At 63.2% G+C, this 22,463-nt stretch overlaps 2 protein-coding genes across 2 annotated transcripts in view; one reads left to right on the top strand and one right to left on the bottom strand.

Annotated features, from left to right (window-relative positions):
• OSBPL2 (oxysterol binding protein like 2) overlaps nt 1–22,463 on the bottom strand; it is a 322,355-nt gene that overhangs the window by 45,490 nt on the left and 254,402 nt on the right. The window lies entirely within an intron of this gene.
• On the top strand, nt 8,788–13,423 carry HRH3 (histamine receptor H3). The gene is made up of 3 exons (XM_059407348.1): nt 8,788–9,039; nt 10,074–10,240; nt 11,365–13,423. Exons 1-3 carry the CDS (start codon nt 8,790–8,792, stop codon nt 12,283–12,285), a joined length of 1,338 nt encoding a protein of 445 aa, XP_059263331.1. The 5' UTR covers nt 8,788–8,789; the 3' UTR covers nt 12,286–13,423.

Below are 22,463 nucleotides of genomic sequence, written 5' to 3'. Positions count from 1 at the left end.
GGAAGCAGGGGGGAATGAGCAGGGGTCTTACAGGGATAACAAGCTCCCCCTTCCCCCAGGGCCCAGGGGAGACCCCCAGTGGGCCTGCTGCACCCCTACAGAAGGCAAGTCTCTGGTCTGGGTCTGGGCGCTGGGACGCCACTGTCCCCTTTCTACTGGTTGCCCCGGTGGAGCCTTGTTGGAACCAGTCCCCCTCAAGGACTTGGGGCACTCCTTCCCAAGCTGGGTCCAATAACCCCAGCCCTAAACAGTCGGCTCATTTGGCACTTTCCTGACCCACACAGGCCCCCTGGGGAGCCACCCCGAGCCCCGGGCGACTCAGGGAGCTGGCAGAGATGCCTGGCTGGGGCCAGGCTGTGGGCACGTGGGCTCCCCTGAATGCTGTGTCTGGAGGGGAGCAGGGCACAGGGCTCCATGGGGTTGGGGGCATCGGGGGTGCCCATCCACTGGAGGCCGGACTATGCACACCCACCCTCTGGGCCCAGCTTAGTGCTTCCAAGAACAGCGCGGGCAAGATGAGGACGAAGCGGGCAGACCCTGAGGCTTCTGGGGTGGGGAGGGCGGCATGGGGACCCGTGGGGCGGGAACAGAAGTTTGGCCAGACTTTAGGTTCCAGGGCCAGACCTGGGCCTTCGGGGACCCTGACAAGGTCCAAGATGGGGACTGTCAGCCTCTCTGCCTCCCCCCAGAGCGGAGCCGGGCAGCAGCCCCTTGGGGGAATGGCCTGCAGCAGCCAGAGCCCCAGGGCAGCCCCCAACATGGCTCAGCCCAAAAGTGACCCTGTCCCCTGCCCCAGAGAGACACCCGTCAGTGGTGCAGCATGTGGTGCTGGCCCCACCTGCCCGGCCTCGACCCCCAGGGCTGGGGTCTGCGGACGGACTGCGATCACCAGTCCCACCCTGCCTGGCCATCAGAGGGGAGGGCTCGTGGGGGACAGGAGGTGGAAGGGAGGGGGCAGGTCAGCCCCAGATGGCACGCCAGGGCTCTGAGGGGCTGTGACGGTGGTGCTGCCCGGCAGAGGGCACAAAACAGCAGAAACACGCTCGGGTCAGGGCAGGACCTCCAAGGACAGGCAGATGGCAGCTGGCCACAGACCAGCTGCCGGCCCGGTGTCCAGACAAAGGAAGGCTCAGGGCAGGGAGGGGCCAAGGCCCCGGCAGGTAGCTGTGGGCTTGAGGTGCCGCTGCCGTCAGCCTGGGTCACAGCCGCGAAGGCCTCACCCAATACTCTTCATGATGTGATGGAGGCTCCCGCAATGGGCCAGGCTCCGAGCCCTGCAGACCCTCCAGAGGCCCCACACCAGCCCACACGCAGCCTGACCCCAGGAGGGGCAGTGGGCAGGATCTGAGCTCTCTTTCCTGCTTTCTCCATCTTGGAGTCATGTTTTGCCCATGGAGGAAACCAGTACAGATGAAACGTGTTTCACTCATTCTGCAAATCCTTCTAGCCAGCTCCGGGGACGGGGGGGGCACGTCCAGAGGGACAGGTCAGATTGAGGAACTTTCTGGCAAGTGCCGGGGTCTCTTTCCTCAGAGAAGGGCATTTGTTATCCCTCTGGTCCCTCAGCTGTCCGCGTGTCCCTCAGATCAGACCTTTTCCAGGCTGCGCCTCCTCCAGGAAGCCCTCCTGACATTACCTTTCTTTCGTGTTTGCTCTCTCCACCCAGGCACCATCCTCGGGAAGGGGGACGGAAGTGCACAAAGGGAGGACATTCAGAGTCTGCTCCCATTACCTGTCCACACTTGCAGCGCTCTCTGTGGTTCTGAGCCCCCGTGAGGGCTCGTCTCCCTGCCCTCAGCCACTCTGCTCCCTCAGTGGAGACCAAGGTCCTGGAGGGGGTCCCCCCAGGCAGAGTGAGGCAGGAGAGGCTGCAGCGGGGTTTGAGGGCTGCTGACGAGGCTGGACTGGGTAGCCCAGCTCTGAGCTGGCAGCACCGGCTCCCGGCGAGCAAGAAGTAGGCCGGGCGGGGCTGCCGGCTTCCTCCCCACAGGCCAAGCGGAGGCGCCTCCAGAGCAGCCTTGCCCGGGCTCTTCGCGGTCTGCTGGGTCTGCTGGGGAACAGAGCCACCCTTACCCCCACGTCCTGCGCACTCTCTCTCGCAGCGGAGGCCCAGGGAGAAGGCTCTCAGCTGCCTTCAAGGACCTCTCCCCGGGGCTTGCTCTCAGGGGCCTCCCACTGAGCTCTCTGTGCCCAGGATGGAGCCTCGGGCTCCTTGGGCACTGCCAACAAAGGCCCTATTGGGGAAAGGGCCAGAGGCACCCCCCAGACCCCCAGGGTAGCTGCAGGGGGTGACTTTGTTTCCCTGCCCACCACCCTTCCCCCCACCATTCTTCCTCTGCCCTCCACAGGGGTGGGGCTCTGATGGTGTCAGCCGAAGCTGCTGCGGGCTCAGGCAGTGGTGCCTGACTGCCTGAGCCAGACCCGTGGGGCTCAGTCTGACCCTCCTTTGTTTCACGGAAGGGAGGCGAGAGCAGCAGCCGCTCCTTTGTCCTACAGAGCCGAGGAGAGCAGAGGAGGGCAGCCTGCATCTGCAGGGAGATCTCAGAGAGACATTGCCTGCTAGGAATAGTGAATACAGAAAAAACAGATGGAAAGAAGCAGTTCTTGGAGCTCCTGGATACAGCTGTGTCTGAAACCCACCCCCTGGACTTTTCAGTCACACACAGCAATAAACACCCCTTTCCTTTAGTGCTTTTTAGTTATTTTTGTCATTTGCAGCCAAACAATAGCAACTATATCCTTGGTTCTCCTGTCCACTCTCTCCTTCCTGCCATCTGGGCCCTGGGTCCGACACAGCTCTGTCTCTAAAGGCAGGGAAATCAGACTCAGCATTTATTCCAAACTGGTGGCCTCCAGAGCCATTCTGATCACACGCGGGCCCTGAACTCATCAGGACGCACTGGGAGCTGGCTCAGAATGTCACCAGGAAAAAAAAAAAGAGAGAGAGAGAAGGAACAAAAAAAGAAAAATCTGCATTCCTATATTCAAATGAGCTCCTGCAGAAAGAGAAAGCAAACAGCAGTGGCTCCTCTGAAGACGCGTCACAGTGCTGGACCCAGCGCCCTGACAAGCGCTCCGGCACATGCGCCTGGCCAGAACTAGCGGGACGATTGCCCTGCTGGCCCTCGGTGGCTGCACTCGCTCATTATTCCTCATTAGTGGGCTACGTCCCGCGCGGCAGGGGCCCTGCTCTGCGGGAACAGCACCGGCATGCAGTCGGTTGAAGGAGAAAGGTTTTTCTAGCACAGTGAGGGTGGCTAATGGCAGAGCCCGCTGCCCCGTGACAGCACAGGACACAGGGGACGGCGTCCTGCTGGTCTGACGTGGGCAACACCAACTTTGTTCCTCCAGCACGGAGAGGTGGGCGGGCTGCTGCTGGGCCAGGCTGCAGATTCCGGGGCTGGAGCTGGGTCCCGGGGGGACCTGGTGATCTCTCCTCTGGGATGGCCGGTGGGCAACTGAGTCTCAGAGCACCCCACTGTCCCCCAACTTGCTTTTCTTGCACAGTCTGGGCTCGCGGGTGCAGCACCCTCCTCTGAGCCACCAGAACCCAAACCCTCAAGTCATCCTTGACCTCCACCATCCCATCACACACGTCATGGGGTCAGCTTCAAAGACACCCAGAACCTGGCCAGGGCTTCCACCTCCATGGCCACACCCCTGCCTGGCCAGCATCGCCCTCAAGGGAGCCCCCTGCCCCTTGGTCTCTGCCCTCCGCCCGGCCAGGCACTCTGCACTGAAGCAGGGGTGCTGTCACAGTGTCTCCCCCAGCCATCCTGGGGCTCTCCCTCAGCGTCCTCACCGTGGCTGGAGGCAGCACGGGAGCTCTCCCACAGCCTCCCCTTCCTCTGGGCTGCACCCACAGACACCCCCCCCACTCCTCCGAGCTCCCCTCTGCCCAGAACACTGCTCCGTCCAGACCCCCCACCCGTTCCCCCTCCCTCCTGTGCATCTTCAAGCAAGGGTCCCCTTCGCAGGGGACACGCACTGACCGGCCTTTCAATGTTGGAACCTGGCCCGTGTCGGCTTGTGCTCTCCAGGGGGCGGACACCGAGACAGGCTTCAGGGTCGTGAGATGATTGAGGGCAGAGGCAGGAGGTCAAGGGAAAGGCAGCAGGGAGGGGCTCCCGCCCCGCAGTGCAGGTCTGATGCCCTTGCAGGGGGGGCGCAGGAGGGCGGGTGGGTAGGATAGGGGGCAGACATGGGCACCTTTGACAGCCTCAACCCGTCCCACGGGAGCCCGGAGCGCGGACCACCCCTCGGTACCCCCTGCTCGTGGCAGCCAGGGCCGTGACACCAGCCTCCTCATGCTCTCTGAGCAGCGCCGCTCCCTGTGCCGCAGCTGGTCTCCCCTGCACGTGGGGGCTCGTCCGGGTGCCCCAGCCGCTCTTCCTGGGGGGAGATCGCCGACAGGGGGGTAGGCACCCCAGCCCCGTCACTACAGCTGCTCTCGGGGCTCAGCTGCTGCTCCTTCCTTCCCTCCTCTGCCACCCAGCCTGCCTGTCCAGCCACACCCCGCCTCTGCTGTCACCTCTGCAGGTCTTGGGGGCCTCCGTGGGGGTGTGACCCCCATCCCCACTCCTGAGGGACGGAGCCCCCAGTTACTGTGCCTCCTCAGGCTGGGCTAGGTGCGCTGTCCACGCACGTAACGGTCACGGGGTAGGCACCACAGTGCCGGGAGGCCCCTGAATGCCACACGTGTCCCCCACTCCCACCCCGGGCCGCTGGAAGTACCAGCAGCCCCACCTGCTCCTGCTGGCTGGCTGGGACTCCCGCTGTCTGCTCCTCTCCAGGGTCGGGGCTCAAAATGCCGGGGAGGCAGTGGAAGCTGGTTTGTTGGGCTCCTTCCCATGCCTCCCAATGAGAGGGAGCCCTGTGGGGGAGGGGCCTGTAACAGGGCCCCAGGGGCCAGGGGGACATTGATTCTTCAATTGGCCACAGGGTTCAGGATGATCGTTCCCTTCCCATTGGAAGCGTAATGCCATGTAAAACTCTCTGATTCACGACAGTGTGTCGTGAGGGATGGCACCCATCCTCGCGGGCACTGCCCCGCCGCTGTGCTTGGGAAGGCTGTCCAAAACGGCTGTCATGCCATTTCCGGGGATATGAAACCCTTCACACGGGTGCCCATGGCCCCTTGTCCATCCACCAGGACTTCAGCCCAGAGCCCTTGTCTCCACTTGCAACCCTGATGGGTCAGGCCCCTGCCCGGGCCCCCAGACTTTGGGCAGTGCCACGGAATCTGTAGCTGTTCCGTCGGGGCCACATTCCGACTCACGCCGCATCCCACCAAGCGCTGGAAGCCCCACACACTGGGGAGGCATGTGCCTCACCTCAGCTTCAACTCAGCAGCAGATCTCAACAGTCCTGCCCCCGCCTACTCTCTTGAAAGGAGAGCTGAGTGGCATGTCCCACAGCGGACCCAGCCCTGTGCCCTGGCATTTTCTGTCCCCTGCCTTGCTTCGTTTCTTATAACCAGTGGGCATATGTCTGGCTTCTTTACTGCGTGGTGTTTGCCTTCCTCCGTTGACAACTAAGTGTAGTGCCTGAGACATAGTAGGTGCTCAATTAAACCACGTCACACAGATGAATGAACAAATTAATCAGTCAGTGGGTGAACCATCTCCTCTGTGAGGGGTTTGTGGGGGGGTCTGGTTTTGCTAACCTGGCTAGGGAATGTGTGATTGGGGGATTTGTTCAATGGTCTCTCTGTTGGACTGGACATTTGGTGCACCGAATGCCAGCTATTTCAACAAATAGAGAAACTGGGGTCCCAGGCCACTGTCTCTGTGAGGTCTTGGTGAGCCCAGTAGAGGAGGCTATCCTTGTCCGCCAGCCCTCAGCACTCTTTTCCAGGGTCTTGGAGGGTTCTCTGCTATCCAGGTACCTGAAACTCACTACTTGGGACAGAGGCCCTATGGCAAGATATCCTGTGCATAGCCCTGTGAGGACCTGATTCATTCACCCCAAATTTCCTTGGCCACATTGGGCCCAGTCCAGAGGACATCAGGCTTCTGTCCAGCCAGGGTCAAGATGGGCCTCAGGGACTCTGACCTTAGAGCTGGCCCAAGAGAAGGGACATTGGCCTCATTTGACCTTGGGTAGGTGGCTTCCTCGCTCTACAAAGGGACCTCCAATCCTACCCACCTTGGAGAGCAAATGGGAATTAACAAGGCCATGCTTGTAAACGAACATAGGAGGCACTTACTAGCCTTGGCCATGGTCATCCTCAAACTTGCGGGTCAACCCTGGCTCCCCCTCTCCTTATGGCCTCAACTTAGAGAGGAAGATCCCCACATTCAGAAAAAAACACATACCTCCTTTTCATCAGGCAGCTGGTCTCCTGGTGCCTGGATCCGAAGTGAGTCCATGCCCCCTCCAGCTGCTGTGGGGCCAAAGACTGTCAGGGAAGGCTCCAGAATATTGATAGCCACCAGGATAACCATGGGCAGCTTCACGGAGACTTCAGAGGGGATGCCCTCTGCACAGACTTCCCCTTGATTTGGCCCATGCATCCCGTATGGTAAACAATATAGTCCCCCTTTTGAGATGGGGATACTGAGGCTGGGAAGGAGGCTCCCAACTAGTGAGAGAGAGCCTGAGCCCCCTTCAATCCCCTCTGAACTCCAGCTCCCAAGTCCAGGGGTGAAGGGCATCCAATCCACACAGTACTGTCGGGCCAAAGCCAGCCTTAAGTGCTTGGGGGAAGACCAGAGCCGGTGCGGGGGTGGCGCTCAACAGAGAGCTATGGGTTGAGCATGGCGGACAGTGAGTCCTGACCCAGGACTGAAGGTGTAGGCGAACTTGGGTGATGGGAGCGAGGGGTCCAGCAGCACCCTGCTGCTCCAGAGACTCCCCACATGGCTTGTTTTCTCACCACCAGACAGCTGCCCGGTCCCGGCACTGCCCTGCCCACCAGGCTCACTGGGGAGTGGTAAAGGGAAGCTGGGGAGCCTGTAGGGGGAACAGGGCTCGCTTCTGGAGGGGAGGAGTAGACCCAGTTGCTCAGAGAGGGCTTCTGGGAGGATGAGCTGGATCCTCACGCTCCCCCTCCAGCAAAGGCTGCCGCCATGAGCCAAGGAAGAGTGGGTCCGCTAGGGCAAAGGTCTGGGGTCTCCAGCTGCAACCAGCCCTGAGGAAGGGTTAGAGGGAGTCTAGTCTCCCCCACTTCCCAAAGTTTCTGAAGTACCTCTTGGGGCTAGGGAAGGGGGTGGGTCCTTGCACAATCAGGAAGCTACTGTACGCATGGGGGTGCCTTGTGTGCCGGACAGCAGCCCCTTCCCCCAGCCTCCCGCCCCCCCCATGCAGACTCCCCCACTTCTGTCCTCCTGGAGGCTTCCACAGATGTGCGCCGCTGGAGACAGAGCAGAGTAGCTGCCCTTCTCTCCCTCGGGCGCTGTTCCCTGGCTGGCTGCTGTCTGATGTGTGTGTGTCTAACTGCCGCTGGTGGGTCCCCAGCCTGACGCTGGGTGGCTGTTTCCCTGGTCTGTGGGTGTCTGTGTGTCTGAGTGTGGGCGCATCTGTCTGTCTCGCTGTGAGTGTCTCCTGCTGAATCTGTCCTTGACCCTGTCTATCTGAGCCCGTGGGGGGGAGGGGGCGCTCCCTCCCGCTGCCTCTCCTCCCCCATCCCCTCCTGCAGGCGCTAACGCAGCAGCTGCCTTGGCTGCGCCCTAAGCGCAGTGACCTCGTCTGTCCCCGCGGCGGTGACCGCCCCACTGCGCTGTCAGCCGTGGGGGAGGGGACCCACGGCCGGGCTCTGAACCTCCCGCCTCTCCCCCCATCAACCTGGGTCCGCCTGTGCCCCAAGTGGGTGTGCTCCCTTCCCGGTCGGGTCCACTGGCTCCAGATCTTCCCTTATGTAACTCCACAACTGTCTGCTCCTTGCAGGTCGCCCTAGACCCTGCGTCGGGCCCTGCCGGTGGGGAGACTGAGACCCCGAGTCCCACGCATATGGGGGCTGGAGCAGACCCCTGGCCAGGGATCCCGCTCTCGGAGACCCCTCCCATCCTTTGTCTTTGGGACGTTCCTTCCCCTGAAACCCGCTTGCCTGAAGCATGACAGGAGGAGGGGGCTCGCGGGGCAAGTTCCCCCGAGCGCAGGTGCAGGCGTACCCCCCTCATTCCATGTCCCCACAGTCCCCCCGCTCCCGACGAGGGCCGGCCAGGGTCACCGGGGCTGAGGGCACGGGGCAGGCCTAGCGGCGCAGGTACCGGCTCCTGGGTGCGCGGGCCGGCTGGCAGCAGGCGCGCCCCCCGCCCCGGCGCCCGCCCGCTCGGGCCGGGCTCTCCGCCAGCCGCCGTGCGCTCCTGGCTGGGGCTCCAGCGGCCCGGCGGGCACGCGGCGCTGTCCGTGGTGCTGCCGGCGCCGGGCGGGGCGGGGGCGGGGCGGGGGCGGGGCGCGGGCGGCAGCCAATGGCGGGGGCGCTGCGCGGGGCGCGGGGGGCGGCGGGCTGGGCGCGGGGCGCACTCGGCTGCGCGCAGCACTCGGGGCGCACCGGCGCTCTGGCGGCGGCTCGGGCTCCCGCTCCGCTCCAGGTCCGCTCGGGCTGTAGCGGTGGTGCCGCTGGCCCCATTCGGCCCGGATTCCGGCCCGGGCCCCCTCGGCGCCGCCCGCCCCGGCCCCGTCCCGGGCCTCCGCGCCCGCGGACCATGCGCCGGGCACCCCCCGGCGAAGCCGGCCCGGCCGAGAGCCCGCAAACACCAGGCTCCCGGGCCGGGGCCCCTCCCGGCCGCGCGGCCGGCGATCCGCGCCCTGACCCGCGCCCCGGCGCCGCCTGAGCCGGCGGGGCCATGGAGCGCACGCCGCCCGACGGGCCGCTGAACGCGTCGGGGGCGCTGGCAGGCGAGGCGGCGGCTGCAGGCGGGGCGCGCGGCTTCTCCGCCGCCTGGACCGCGGTGCTGGCCGCGCTCATGGCGCTGCTTATCGTGGCCACGGTGCTCGGCAACGCGCTGGTCATGCTCGCCTTCGTGGCCGACTCGAGCCTCCGCACCCAGAACAACTTCTTTCTGCTCAACCTCGCCATCTCCGACTTCCTCGTGGGTAAAGCCCCCAGCCCCCGCCCGAGCCCAGGAGTGCCCAGCCCGGCCCGGCCAGCAGGGATCGGAGCGTGGACTAGGGTGCCTTTTTTGCTCAGGCACACACCCCGCCGGGGAGCCCTGCTTGGGGAGGGGGCGTCCGGGACCCGTGGGGCGGTGGGCGCGGACGAAGTTCCTTGCCTCCCCCACCAAGGGACGGGGAGGGGGGCGGGCGGGATGTTCCTCGGGAAGGGGTCCGGCGCGCGGGCGCTTGGCAAGGCGCTAGGCGCAGCAGCCCCGGGTGCAGCGCCGGCTCCTGCGCTGTAGCCAAACAAAGGCTGCTGGCGGACTCAGGACGTGCGGAGGGCGCTGGGAGAGGTTTGGGGGAGGGGACAGAGAAGGGAGTTTTTAGAGCCCTGTTGGGGGAGGGGGCCGTGGGAGAAGCGGGGGGGGGGTGGGGGAGATGCTCGGAGGAGCGCGCTCTCACGTGTCCGCGCGCTGCTGCCGGCTTGGGGGCGGGGCGCGCGGAGGGGGCCGGAGCGCCAGACACCTGTTGGGGCTGCTAGGTGCGTCTGCCAGACATTGGTGGCAGTGGGAGCGGCTGGCGCGACGGCAGCCAAATGCCCTTTGAGCCAGGAGAAAGGCTTTCTTGTTTTCTGAGCTGATGAGGAAGGGCTGTCCAAAGGCCGGGATAGGGCTGGGGTCCAGCAGGCAGAGGGGCTCCCTCTGGGGCTTGGGAGGACTGGTCAGAAGTCTGGAAGTCCTAAATCAAGGCTCAGGGTCTCATGGTGCCCGAAGGTCCCCACCCCGTGATCTTCCCTCCTGACTCCAAGTCCGAGAGTCGCCGGCTGGGCTGGAGACTAGGCAGGGGTTGAAGGCCAGGGGCAGGGTAGAAGTTGTGCCTGAGAGACAGGGTGGACGGGAGGGCAAGCTAACGCTTACTCGTCCCAGGAAAGTGGCCGCCCCGCACCCCCAAGTCCTGCTTGTCTCTCCACTGTGGTGAGGCTCACCCCGGACATCTGTCCAGCCATCGCCCACCCTGGCCCTCTTCTCCCACAGGGGCCTTCTGCATCCCACTCTATGTGCCCTACGTGCTGACTGGCCGCTGGCCCTTTAGCCGGGGTCTCTGCAAACTGTGGCTGGTGGTGGACTATCTGCTCTGCACGTCCTCTGTCTTCAACATCGTGCTCATCAGCTACGACCGCTTCCTGTCGGTCACCCGCGCCGTGAGTCTGGGATGCGCTGCCCGTGTTTGGTCCTGGGAGGAGGGGTGGGCCGGGGGTGGCCACAGCAGAGCCGGGCCATTCCAGGTGGTGGGCAGTACCAGGTGAGCCTGGCCCCTGCTGGCCTCACACCCGACATACGGGGTACTCAGTAGCCAGTTGCTGCGGGTAGACATGCCCTGGGACAGGTGGGAGGCACTATCTAGACCTGGCGTCAGGAGCTCCTGAAGGAAGAGGGACAGTTCAGCCTCCACCCTGGAGCAGGTCCAACGTTCTGAGAGCTGAGGGAGGTTCTGGGCCACAGGCTCTTGGTGGTCCCCTCCCCCCATACACACACACACACACACACACACACACGTGTGTGCATGTGTGTGCATGCGCGTGCACGAGCATACCCCAGGAAGCCAGGCATCAGCTTCTATCTCCACCAGCTTCCCTTGGTGTGAGTGGCCACCCTCAGGGACGCTGGACTGCCTGGCCTTCCTGCGTCACTACCCTGTGGGCACAGAGGACGCGGCCGGAGCGCGGGTCTCTTCTTCGCCCTCTCATCTCCTCCTTGGAGGTTGTACCGGTCACTCTGAGCGCCCTCTGCTGGGGGCCTCATGTGTCCTAGTCTAGAGAGGCCATGGGACAGAGGGCACAGCATGGGTTCGGGGTCAAGCCCCGGCTCTGTCCCCTTGAGCCAATCCAGCTGTGGCCTCCGCCTCCCTCCCCAAGCCACCAGGAGAGTGAGGACAGTAATCCAGATGCCAAGACATCCAAAAAGTGCTGAGCACAGAGCCTGGCGCCCAGTGGGTGCTCAGTGGACAGGGCACAATGGCAAGATGGCCTCAGGACCCTCACTGCCGGGGGCGGGGGCAGCAGGCGGGGGGCCTGGCCCAGAGGGAGCGCGCACGCGCGGTTGGTCTGAGGGAGGCTCTCTGACCGTAGGGGAGCGGGCCAGGGCGTCCGCCAGCCCAGGATCCATGCGGGAAGGGGAGAGAGGCCATGCGGGAAGGGGAGAGAGGCCGGCCATGCGCAGAGGCCCAGAGGCTGCTGGTGGGCGGTGGGGGGATGCTCCCAGCACCACAGACGCTGCCCCCTGGGCCCGGTGCCCTTCCCTCCTCACCCAATGTCTCCCATGGCAGGTGTCCTACCGGGCCCAGCAGGGCGACACACGGCGGGCGGTGCAGAAGATGGTGCTGGTGTGGGTCCTGGCCTTCCTGCTGTACGGGCCTGCCATCCTGAGCTGGGAGTACCTGTCGGGCGGCAGCTCCATCCCAGAGGGCCACTGCTATGCCGAGTTCTTCTACAACTGGTACTTCCTCATCACGGCCTCCACACTTGAGTTCTTCACGCCCTTCCTCAGCGTCACTTTCTTCAACCTGAGCATCTACCTGAACATCCAGAGGCGCACCCGCGTCCGGCTGGATGGCGTGCGGGACCCCGAGCCCGCACCTGATGCCCAGTCCTCGCCCCCAGCGGCTGCGCCAGGCTGCTGGGGCTGCTGGCACAAGGGGCGAGGGGAGGCCATGCCGCTGCATAGGTACGGGGTCGGGGTGGGCGAGGCAGCCCCTGGCACGGAGGCCGGGGAGGTGGCCCTCGGGGGTGGTAGCGGTGGGGGCGCCGCGGCCTCGCCCACCTCCAGCTCCGGCAGCTCCTCCCGGGGCACAGAGCGGCCGCGCTCGCTCAAGCGGGGCTCCAAGCCCTCGGCGTCCTCGGCGTCCCTGGAGAAGCGCATGAAGATGGTGTCCCAAAGCATCACCCAGCGCTTCCGGCTGTCGCGGGACAAGAAGGTGGCCAAGTCGCTGGCCGTCATCGTGAGCATCTTTGGGCTCTGCTGGGCCCCCTACACACTCCTGATGATTATCCGGGCCGCCTGCCATGGCCACTGCGTCCCCGACTACTGGTATGAGACCTCCTTCTGGCTGCTGTGGGCCAACTCCGCCGTCAACCCTGTCCTCTACCCGCTGTGCCACTACAGTTTCCGACGAGCCTTCACCAAGCTGCTCTGCCCCCAGAAGCTTAAAGTCCAGCCCCATAGCTCCCTGGAGCGCTGCTGGAAGTGAACGGCCTTCCTGGGCACCTGGGAGGCCGGGACAGGGCCCTCCCACTGCCACTCCCCTTTGAGGCTCTGCTTCTCACCGCCCACCACCCCCCCTTGGCAGCCGACCCCACCATCTCCCACCTGGCTGCCCTGGCTGTCCCCCAGGTGGGAGCTACACCTTGTCTTCAGCCCATCTGAAATGCCACGGCAGCCTCTCTTAGACCACCTGCCCATGGCGGGGCAGCTCGGTGGGCTGGCCGGAGAGGCCCGAGAGGCCCTCGCTGCCCTGCCACCCAGACCCTGGCTCCACCCCAGGAGGGGCCGTCCCAGCCCTGCTGCCTCCACAGATGGTCTGATGGCCAGCGGCGCCCACCCTTTGCACAGTTACTGCTTGGTGTTCTTCCCAAAGCAAGTGACCGGTGTGTGCTCCGTGCCCCGTGACGCTGCAGTCCGCCCCGCGCGTGCACGCACCTGCACACTCCACCCCCCACCCCCGTCAACGAGCCCGGGCCGTCGGCTCTGCTGCTGTCTGTCCCTGCCGAAGCCCAGACGCCGGCTCCGTCATCCCTCATCCTTCCAACTCCCTCTGCCCCAACGTGTCAAGCGCCCCCCGGGAACTTCGCGGCCGGTCTCCGCTCTTCCATTCTGGGTGTTTCAGGAAAACGAAGAAGAAAACACGTCCGTGAACCCCATGTTCCTTGGCTGTTTAATCAAGAGAGACAAAATTGCTGAGGCGCTCAGGGCTGGATTGGCAGGTGTGGGCTCCCACGCCCTCCTTCCTCGTGCTGCTGCTTCCGGCTGAGCTGCGCCAGCTGCTTCTGCCCACCCCGCCCCCGGGCTCGGGGTGCTGGGCCCTGCCTGGCAGCTCTGAGAGCGGCCGGAGCGCTGGACGTGTGCTCGTCCAGAAGGCCGCCCCTCCCGCTCCATCTGCTCAACCAGCCTCCTGGGGCTGGCAGCTGGGTGGGGACTGGCCATGCCCTGAGGGTCCCGAGGCTTGCAGGGGCAGCCCGAAGAGACCAGGGTCCCGGGGCATGCCCAGGGGAGGGGCCGTTCGCCATGTCCCGTGCACCTGTCGGCGCTCTGCATGCCCCACCCCCTGCGTGTCCACGCGCTATCTTGCAGACTCTGAGGTCCACAGTAAAGCGTATTTTTTTATTGGTGCTGATTCCAGAGGACTTCTTGGGGGGCGGTGTGGGCTGAGCTCCCGTACATCAGTTGGGACCCCAGAGAGATACGAGACCTCTTGGCAGGGCGTGGGGAGCAGGTGGGCAGCAAAGGCTGGCTTGGCCTGTCACATTAGGTTTGAGGCTGATCGGGGACACGTGCCCCAGCAGTGCCCCTACCCATGCACACCTGTTCAGGAGGATGGCACGGTGCTAGGAGGGGCTCACTCCAGCCTTGAGAATATGACCCCTAGCCCCCACCCCCAGTCCAGTGCAGCCTGCCCACCCCCAGGACCAGGGTTTTCATCTGTCTTGGCTGTGATCTTCTACCTGGGGAGCTTCCAGGAGGTATGAGGACTAGAACTGAGCTCGAGGGGTGGAGGGGAAGGGATGGGCCCCAGGAGGGAGGCACCTTGGATGGAGGACCGGTCCTAGGCAAAGGCCTGGAGGTGGGACTGAGGGCAACAGATGGGGACAGGGAGGAGATGCTGCTGCCGGGTGAGCATGGGTCCGATGAACAATCTGTCCCCGCAGCTTCCACCGAGGGGGCAGACGCTGGTCCTGCCCCAGGTGTTCAGAGTCCACTTGGAGAGGGGACAAGACCAGCACAACTTAAGAGAGATTCGAACTTGGGTGGGTAAGAAGCCACCTCCTCCAGGAAGCCTTCCTTCCTTTCCAGCCACTAGAGCCCTTCCTCCCTGACTTCACGTTCTCTCCCCAGCACGTAGGCCCTGCTTCCGCAGGACGTCAGACAGAGCCTGTCTCGTGATGCTCTCTGACAGCCAGGCGCCACTCTCCGCCCTCCAGACACAGGTCAGCAAACTCTGCTTCTCACCACTGCAGAGCGAAGCTGTTCCCAGCAACATTTAAAAGCCTTTCTCCACCCCACAGCTCTATCTGCACCTTCATTTCCCCAAAGCCCCAGAAAATCTCCTCCAGAATCCTAACGTGGCATCGCTTCCCTGCACCCTCTCTCTTTCCACCGCAAGGGACCCCTCTGGCCGAGGCAGGTTGCTCTTCTTTCCTGTCCCCCTCCTTAGTGGCCAGAGGGAGGGGTGAGCCTGGAGGCTCCCCTCTGGGGGCTGGGCACCATCACGGGCAGAGGTCGGAGCGGGAGCAGCAGGAGAAGTGGTGGCAGAGACCGTGGGCGCCACCGCCTGCAGGGCCCAGAGCTCAGCACGCCCTGCGGCACTGCCAGTGGCTGCCCTGCTGGCCCTGCAGGACCTGGCCTGGCCTCCTGGCGGGTGTCCGTCCCCACGGCCCAGAGCTGTCTGGGGAAGGACAAAGGAGCAGTTCTCTGCGGCGGTGGGCGCCTCCGTGCCAATGGCACAGCCAGAGCCTGGGCTGCCCCTCCGCCCAGCCCTGCTAAATGGCTACAAATTGGAGGATAAAAGCTCAGGCTTTCAAGCAATTTTGTCTTCAATCTCTGGAAACTGCCGCTCCCCAGCCCTGCATGAGGATGGAGAAGGAGAGAAGAAAGACACTGAGTCTATTGGGCCCGAGTCCTGCAGCAAACAAACATGCCCAGGGGGCCTTTCTCCTCGGATTGGATGCGCTGGGGGTAGACAGAGCCAGCGGGCCCAGGGCAAAAGCGGCAGCTTCTGTGGGGGGCCACCCACGCCAGCAGCTGGTGTTTACTGAGCACCTACTGTGTGCCAGGCACTGGGAGGTCGCCCCACAAGCAGCTGATGAGCGGAGCCATTCCCATGGGGACAGCAGAGGGGCGGGGAGAGAGGAGCGGTGGCCTGGCTCATTAGCAAGGTGGGGGGGGCCTGTGTGAGGAGGTGACATTTCACTTGTTCATCTCGCAAATATTCGTGGACCCCAGCGTTGGGGTGCTGCACGAGGCAGTGGGGACCAAGCCTGGGGCCCCAAGGAAGAGCCCGCAGGAGAAGCAGTGCCCTGGTTCTGGGCATATGCTGGGTGAGGGTCCCCCCAGGCTGGGGTGAAGACTCCATGTTTTCAGGGCGCCACGCTGGCACACCCCATCTTTCTACAAAAGGCCAGGTTACCCCATGTTTCCTTTGGGGGGGGCAAGGCCACAAAAAGGGATGGCTGGGGCCTCTCAGGCAGGCCTCTGGAGCTCGGCCACGTGGGGCAGCCACGGGGCTATGTGTCCTCCTCCACCCCCATCCCATGCTCATGCTCGTGGCTGGGCTCGTGGGTGCAAAGAACCTTTCCACCAGCACTTGCTGCAGCACCCTCTGTCCTCACAGGCAGCCCACGAGGGGCACTCGCATTCCCCACTCAGCAGAGGCTGGAGCTGGGGCCCCAGAGGCTGGGAGGCTCACCCTCTGCCTACAGCAGGCAGTAGGGGTTAGGGCTCCATCCCTCCATTCCTCTGGGCTCTCCCCTGGGCAGCGGGGACAGTGCTGCCTAGAAGGGGTCCTGGGACCTCAGCTCGCATGTACAAAGCATGTACTGAGCACCGGCTGTGTGTTCTCTGCTGGGCCCGAGGAGCTGGGAAAGTCACCCCTGCCGAGCCAGCAGGAGAAGGGAGAGCAGGCAAGGTGAGCTGTGGAATCGGCAGTCCCGATGCCCAGCTGCCCAGGCCAGGCAGGAAGCGTGTTTGGAGGGAAACTGAAACCTGGGGAGGGGGACGGCCCCAGCCTGCCCGGCGGGTCTGTGTGGAGGCTGGGACTGGGGCCAGGTATCCCGCGGGAACACCTAGCCTTCTCTCCTTCCTGCCCCAGGCGTGGCTGGCCTGGTGGCCTCCAAGGCTGTCCCCTGGAGGGAGCACAGCTGGGGAGGCCACGGCAGAGGGAAGCCTCATCAAAAGCTGGGAAGAGGCTGCTTCCTGGTGCCCTTGTCTGAGCGCCTGGATCCAACCGTGCCTAAAGCCCAAACCCGGGCCTTTCTGTTTCAAGAGTCACCAAACACCCTTTCCTTTCTACAGCTGCCACAAGATAGGGTTTTGCTATGTGATGGAAAATGTCTTGTCCAGCAATACTTGGCCCAGACCTACATCCCTCTGTCTCAGGGGCAAAAGATCATTCCTGCCGTGTGAGGCCTGTATCTGATTAATAAAAAGTGGGGAAGGGAGTTAATTACTTAGTAACATAATAACTGCTTGTCTGTATGGTTATGGGCAGGAAAGCAATCTTCCACACATCGGGCTCTGAGGGTAGAAAAGTCAGGAGGCTGAGGCCACCTGCCTGTGACATCCTTCCTGTCCATGGGGTGCCACGCAGAGACCTGACCTGGCCCTCTGCTTGGCCTTAGGTCTATTCGCCAGGGCGCTCTGGCTGGCATTCAGCACCCTGTCCCCAGGGAAGCAGGCAGCTCGCTGTGAAATCTGGTGGGAATTTCTCAGAAGGGCACAAACATCCAGGAGCACCCCCTTCTCTGTGGGGATCCATCGCGGACCCCGTGGACCCCGGAAGCCGAGGGCAGGGCCACGCCCGCACGCACCGTGCGCTCCCCTCTGCACGCACACACCCGCCGCCAGGTGTCAGTGATGAACGGGGCGCAGCGAGGGAGTGTCAGGAGCCACGGACGCCGCAGGACAGCCGTCACCACGTGCGGTGACCAGAGTTGTGTGAATGTGGCCTCTGGCTCTGGAAGCGCCTTCTGGTCCTGGGCTCACCCTCCTGTGGCGATGGGATGAAGTGACGGGAGTCCCGCGGGCGGGGGACGAGCGGGAGGGAGCCCCGACCTTCTGCCCCTGTGTCCGTGGGGCCCTGTCACTGATACCGTGGGTGAGGGGCACAGCTGTGTCCTTCAAAAGAAAAGAGGAGGAGAAAGGAGAAGACGCGTTGGGGTGTAAGGAGAGGAGGTGGCGAATGGCACTGCGCTGAAGACGCTTCTGTGACACTCCAAAGTCACACCAGTTTCCAAATTCAAACATGACAAATTTCGTGATCTTTAAATGCTTCCACTTTAAATGATGATGATCTTTGCAGAGTCCAGGAAACACTGGCCCCCAGCTGAGGTGTAGGAGCTGGACCAGCTCAGTGGATGGGGAAGGGCCTGCCTCTGCCCTGGGCCACAGTCTGGGCTGCTTCCCCAGCTTGGCAGAACCATATACTCCTGGGAAGCCAGGAGGGTGGAAGGGCGGGCCAGCTGTTTCCTCACTGGCCCCTCCCTGGTGCCTCCAGGGTCCATCAGCTTTGTCAGCAGAGGCTCTGCTCTGCCCCAGGCCCGCCAATCCATTAATTCACACTAAACTGTGTTGGACTGACTCTTCCAGGGAAAGTGGAGAGTTCCATTTTAACAGAGGGCGGGGCGCCTGGGTGGCTCAGTGGGTTAAGCCGCTGCCTTCGGCTCGGGTCATGATCTCAGGGTCCTGGGATCGAGCCCCGTATCGGGCTCTCTGCTCAGCAGGGAGCCTGCTTCCTCCTCTCTCTCTGCTGCCTCTCTGCCTACTTGTGATCTCTGTCAAATAAATAAATATACTCTTTTGAATACTACATTTTAACAGAGGGCAATCTTTAATTAAGTCCAAGTGAGTCCAATCCCAACGCAGGTATTTCAGAGACGAGCACACAGTGACCGGCAGAAGGGATATTGTCAGTGAACTTTCCTAAGCTCCTGCTACCTGCTGGGCCGTGAACCAGACACTGAATTCACCAAGGACTCCAGATCTATCCAGCTGGGAGCTCAGAGCCCTTGGATGAAGCCCTCCCCCAGCGGGGCAGTGGTTCTGTGAAGGCCACCAGGCTATGCGGACCTATTGGGGTCACACGGATATTTCCTGGGATCAGAACTGGGCCCTTTGAGGTGCCCCCTTTGGTCAGCTGGCACTGGGGCAGGCCCAGGATGGCTCCTCAGAGGCACTTGGGAACGTGTCCACTGTCTCTGGGGTCTGTCTTTGTGGGTAGCTGCTGCTGAGGCACCTCAAACACCAGGGGGCAGCTGGCTGGGAGTGGCCGGTTGGGGCTGTCCTGACGTAGGGAGGGCCGGGAAGTAACTTGGAGCGTGCGATGCTGGGGAGGGGCACGGCCCACTGGGGGGATTTTCTGGCCACCCTCCCTACCTGGGGCCTCCCCTGGCCTTGGTCATCTGAGCACCTGTCCCTGGGGCTGCAGGGGGACACCCTGAAGGAACTGTCAGGCAGAGGGAGACTTCCATACCCCACAGAGACAGTAGAGTGTGAGCTCCGCTGGTCTTGGCCACCGTGGGCAGTGTGGGGGCCAGAAGTGGGTAGGGGGCCATGAGGTGGGGCCTCTGCACCTGCCTCGGGCCCCAGCTACAGGCCTGCAGCCCACCTCCTGCCTGCCAGGGCAGCCCCTCTACGGGTTGGAAGAAGGCAGTGCCCTCAGGGAGTGGGGGAGACTGCAGGGGTGCCCCTGCTCCCCTGCAGCCCTGGGCCATCCTCTCCCTGGCCTGGCCCAGCCCAGCCCTCCAGCCCCTCCTTCCTCTTGGGCAGGCAGATAAAAGGCAGGAGCTGTTATCTGGATTTCAGATTCGTAACAAACAGTGCTTTCGTGGTAGTGCGCAGAGTTCTTTGTTGTGGATCTGAAATTCAAATCGCATCTGGCAACCCTCCCTGTCCTTCTCACGGACACTGTGGCGGAGGGGATGCGGGGGAGGGCTCCGCTCTAAGGAGCCACCTGACTCCGTGGAAAGGACCAAGTGCTTGGGTGGGGGGTCTGGAGGGGTGTGGGCCCTTGGCCTGGACCCCTGGATGTGCTGCCTGGAGTACTCTGGGTGGGGCTGAAGTGAACAAGCTTAAGGCCCCCGGGGCCAGGCCAGTGGAGACCCTGCTGCCCTGGGCCCTCCTGTCCCCACTGCACAGATGAGGGACCCTGGGCTGGGGGCAGGAAGCACAATCCCCTCCCCTCCACCCCCAGCAGGGGCCTTACTGCACACACGCCCGGGGCTGAGTGTCACAGGTACAGTGACTGATCACCGATCACCGTCAAGGCAAAAATCAGTAATTTCCTGGCCCTGGGGGAAATGCCAGTACCCATCAATGTTCTGCAGAGGCCTTCTCAGGAATCAAACGATTGCAAGCCGGAGACTAGCCAAGCACCCCATCTATGGCCTCCACGGCCCCGAGGCAGCCCTGGCTGTGCCCTGTGAGTTTGGGGGCCTGTGGACTGTGGGATCACGTAGTATGTGTGGGCAGGGTCATGGTGACTCCCCATAGCTTGTGTGGCCCTGCATACACTGGACCAGGGGACCTGGGGGGCCCCTGTCCTATCTGGCTTTCTCGATCCAGCCCTTTCAGAAGCAGCCTTGGGTGGCCCCGGCCGTCCGAGCCCACGCGGCAGTGATGAGAATATGAATGCCGTCGCAGCGTCCGCCCGCCCCGAGGACCCTGCACGGACCCATTTACCCTCACGGTGCGCGTGCATGGTGTCCTGGATTCGGGAAGCACATTCCCTGCAGAAGCCTGACACCCAGGGGTGTGTGGGCTGCAGACGGATCCGTTGTGTTCTTTTAACCTTATACGTGTCTGCTTTCAACAAGCATTTATCAGGCGTGACAGCGTGGTGACAGTCCAGGCACACGGGGTGGCGCGGACCCGATCCCGTGGTCCCCACAGAGCTTGTCTTGAGAGCAGCTGCTTCTCCAGTCTTTTCTGTTTGATGTCCCTTCTGAGGTTGGGGACTCGCACGCAACTGTAGAAGCAACAGAGACTGCACGTGTTCTCCGTCCGGTTTCCCCACCGGCGCCTCGCAGAGAGGCCGGGTGGGACCACACTAGGACGTGGGCATCGCCACGACCCACGGACTCCCACGTCACCTGCACTCGCATGTGTGCGAGTGTGCAACGGCACATTGGGGGGGCTGGGATAATTCTGCTATTGTGGTCAAATACACAGAAAATGGACCCTTTAGCCCATTTCTAAGCATGCAGCTCGCTGACACCGAACACGCCCTGCCGTGCTCCTGCGCCACCCTCCAGCTCCCCATCTTCATTGACCCAAATTATAGTCTGTCACCCTGAAACATTCAATTCTTCAAGCTCTTACCACCTGTGCAGATTCACATGGCCACGTTGAGGCAGGACGGCTGTCACCAGGGCCCCGTGCCAGCCTCAGCGCCCCGAGCACCAGCAGCCGGGCCCCACCTCCACGGGGCTTCTGGAGGGTCACCAAGGTGCAACCCCACACGCAGCCTTGGGGGGAGGGCACAGAGCCCGTGTGTTGCTGAGCAAAGCTGTCCTCTCGGTAGCCTCTGATCACTGGCCCTGACATGACTTACCTGAAGTAACATCGCCCAGCATCTGTGCCCTCAGGCCTCTGGGCACTGGCCCAGCGTGAGACACAGCCCGGGCCAAAGAGGCATCTGCGGTCAAGGAGGCTACGTGGGGGCAGGAGTGGCTGCACAACGTCAGGCAGCCACACTCGCGGAGACACGCTGCTCGTGCCCATAGTGGGCCCCAGCAGGCAGGCTGGTCTTGGTCGGGAGGATGGGACGGTCTCCCCGGTGTCGTGGAGGACGTTTGTGGGGTGTTTGGGGAGGGGCGCTGGGCTCTCAGGGAGCAGCTCCACTACGGCAGGCATCGGGAGCGCCCGTCGTGGGGCGCAACGGGGTGGGGTGGGGGCTTTGCTCTGAGGGAGGGTTTCTGATGCGTGGGGAGAGGGAGGGACCCAGGCACATCAGGGAGATGTACAAAACCTCAGAATTAGAAGGGGTGCTCTCCACCGTGCTGTGTAACTGGCACTAGCCCTCCGCTCCCCCAGTCACACACGCTGGAATCTCAGGGTCGGACCATAGTAGGACCGCATTGGGAAATAGTGTCTTTTCAGATGGAATTAAAGATCTCAAAATTATATCATTCTGGCTTAGCATGTACCTTAAGTCCAATGACCAGTGTCCTTGTAAGATGGGGGGGGGGGGGACACAGAGAGACCCACAGTGCGGTCCTGGGACCATGGAGGCAGACTGGAGGGATCCTGGCCTGGGACCCCTGGGAGCCGGGAGGATCCAACCCTAGGCCTCCAGAGGTGGGACAGAATGAGGTTCTGTTTCAAGCCCCCAGTGTGGGGCCATCATGGCACTCTGAGTAGATACATACACATTTGATAAAACTTCACTTTAAAGCACACATAGACTCCGTGCACAGTGCCAGCCCTTCCCGACACACAGCCGGGCCTCAAAGACGATGCTCGCGTCTGGGGGCAGGGGAGGCAGCAGCCCTGCTCCAGGCCCCACTGCATCTTGGCTGCCTGCCACCGAGCCCAAGGCCGTGGTCCCACGATGGGCGAGCGGCGAGCTGGGTGCTCTGAAGGCTCCAGGCCCTCCAATCCCACTGCCAAGAAATCAGCGTCTCAAGGAACCCGGACGGAGAAGGCCCAAGAAGGGCTCATTCCGCGCCTTTGCAACAAAGCAGTGCGCACTCCCTCCCACAAGCCAGTCCATGTTCCTGGCATCAAGCAACCAGTGTGTGGCTCAGACCTGCGGATGGGCGCCGTGGGTGGCTTGTTCTTGCCTCGGTGGTGCCTGTTGCCAAGCTGGAGCTTGGCCGTATGCAGGGCACTGACAGGGTCGAGTGGGCCCAGTCCCCCCCACCCTGCAGGTCAGCCCAGGCTGATGGCAGGGACGGACCCCACCTCTCGCAGGACAAGGTGGGCCAGGCAGCAGAGCTGGGGTCGTCTACGGTCACACAACGGTGTCATCTGGCCTTCTGCTTGCTGCCGGATTTACACGTGCTTGCCATGTTGGGTTTCCAGCTCAGGGTGGGCAGTGCGCCCATTTTCCAGGCCTTGACCACACCGGGAAACAGGGGTGTCCATCTGCTCCTACCAAGAGCTCTCCTGCCATGTGAGGGAAGGCACGAGGAGAGGCTGAGTCTCCGTGAAGACAAAAGGAGGCCAGCAGGGCAGGGCCTACCTCTCGGGGTGGGGCGGGGACACGGCTGTGGGTAGGGCTGGTGACGCGCCCTCTGGAGCTGTGCAGGAGCCCAAGGCTTGTCCTCTGGAGCAAGTGGACACAGGAGCCGGGGAAATCGGGGCGCCACGCCTTAGGGCTTAAAAGCGGGGGATGCGGGAATCGCCGGCTTCTGCGGCTCGCGCCCCCGTCTTCACACCCGCTTCCGGAGAGGCCACGAAGAGCCAGGTGACAGCCACCTCGACAGGACGGAGTAC

The sequence above is a fragment of the Mustela nigripes genome, chromosome 7, assembly GCF_022355385.1.
Source record: "Mustela nigripes isolate SB6536 chromosome 7, MUSNIG.SB6536, whole genome shotgun sequence".
Lineage (NCBI taxonomy): Eukaryota > Metazoa > Chordata > Mammalia > Carnivora > Mustelidae > Mustela > Mustela nigripes.
This window is presented reverse-complemented; position numbering and strand designations above follow the sequence as displayed.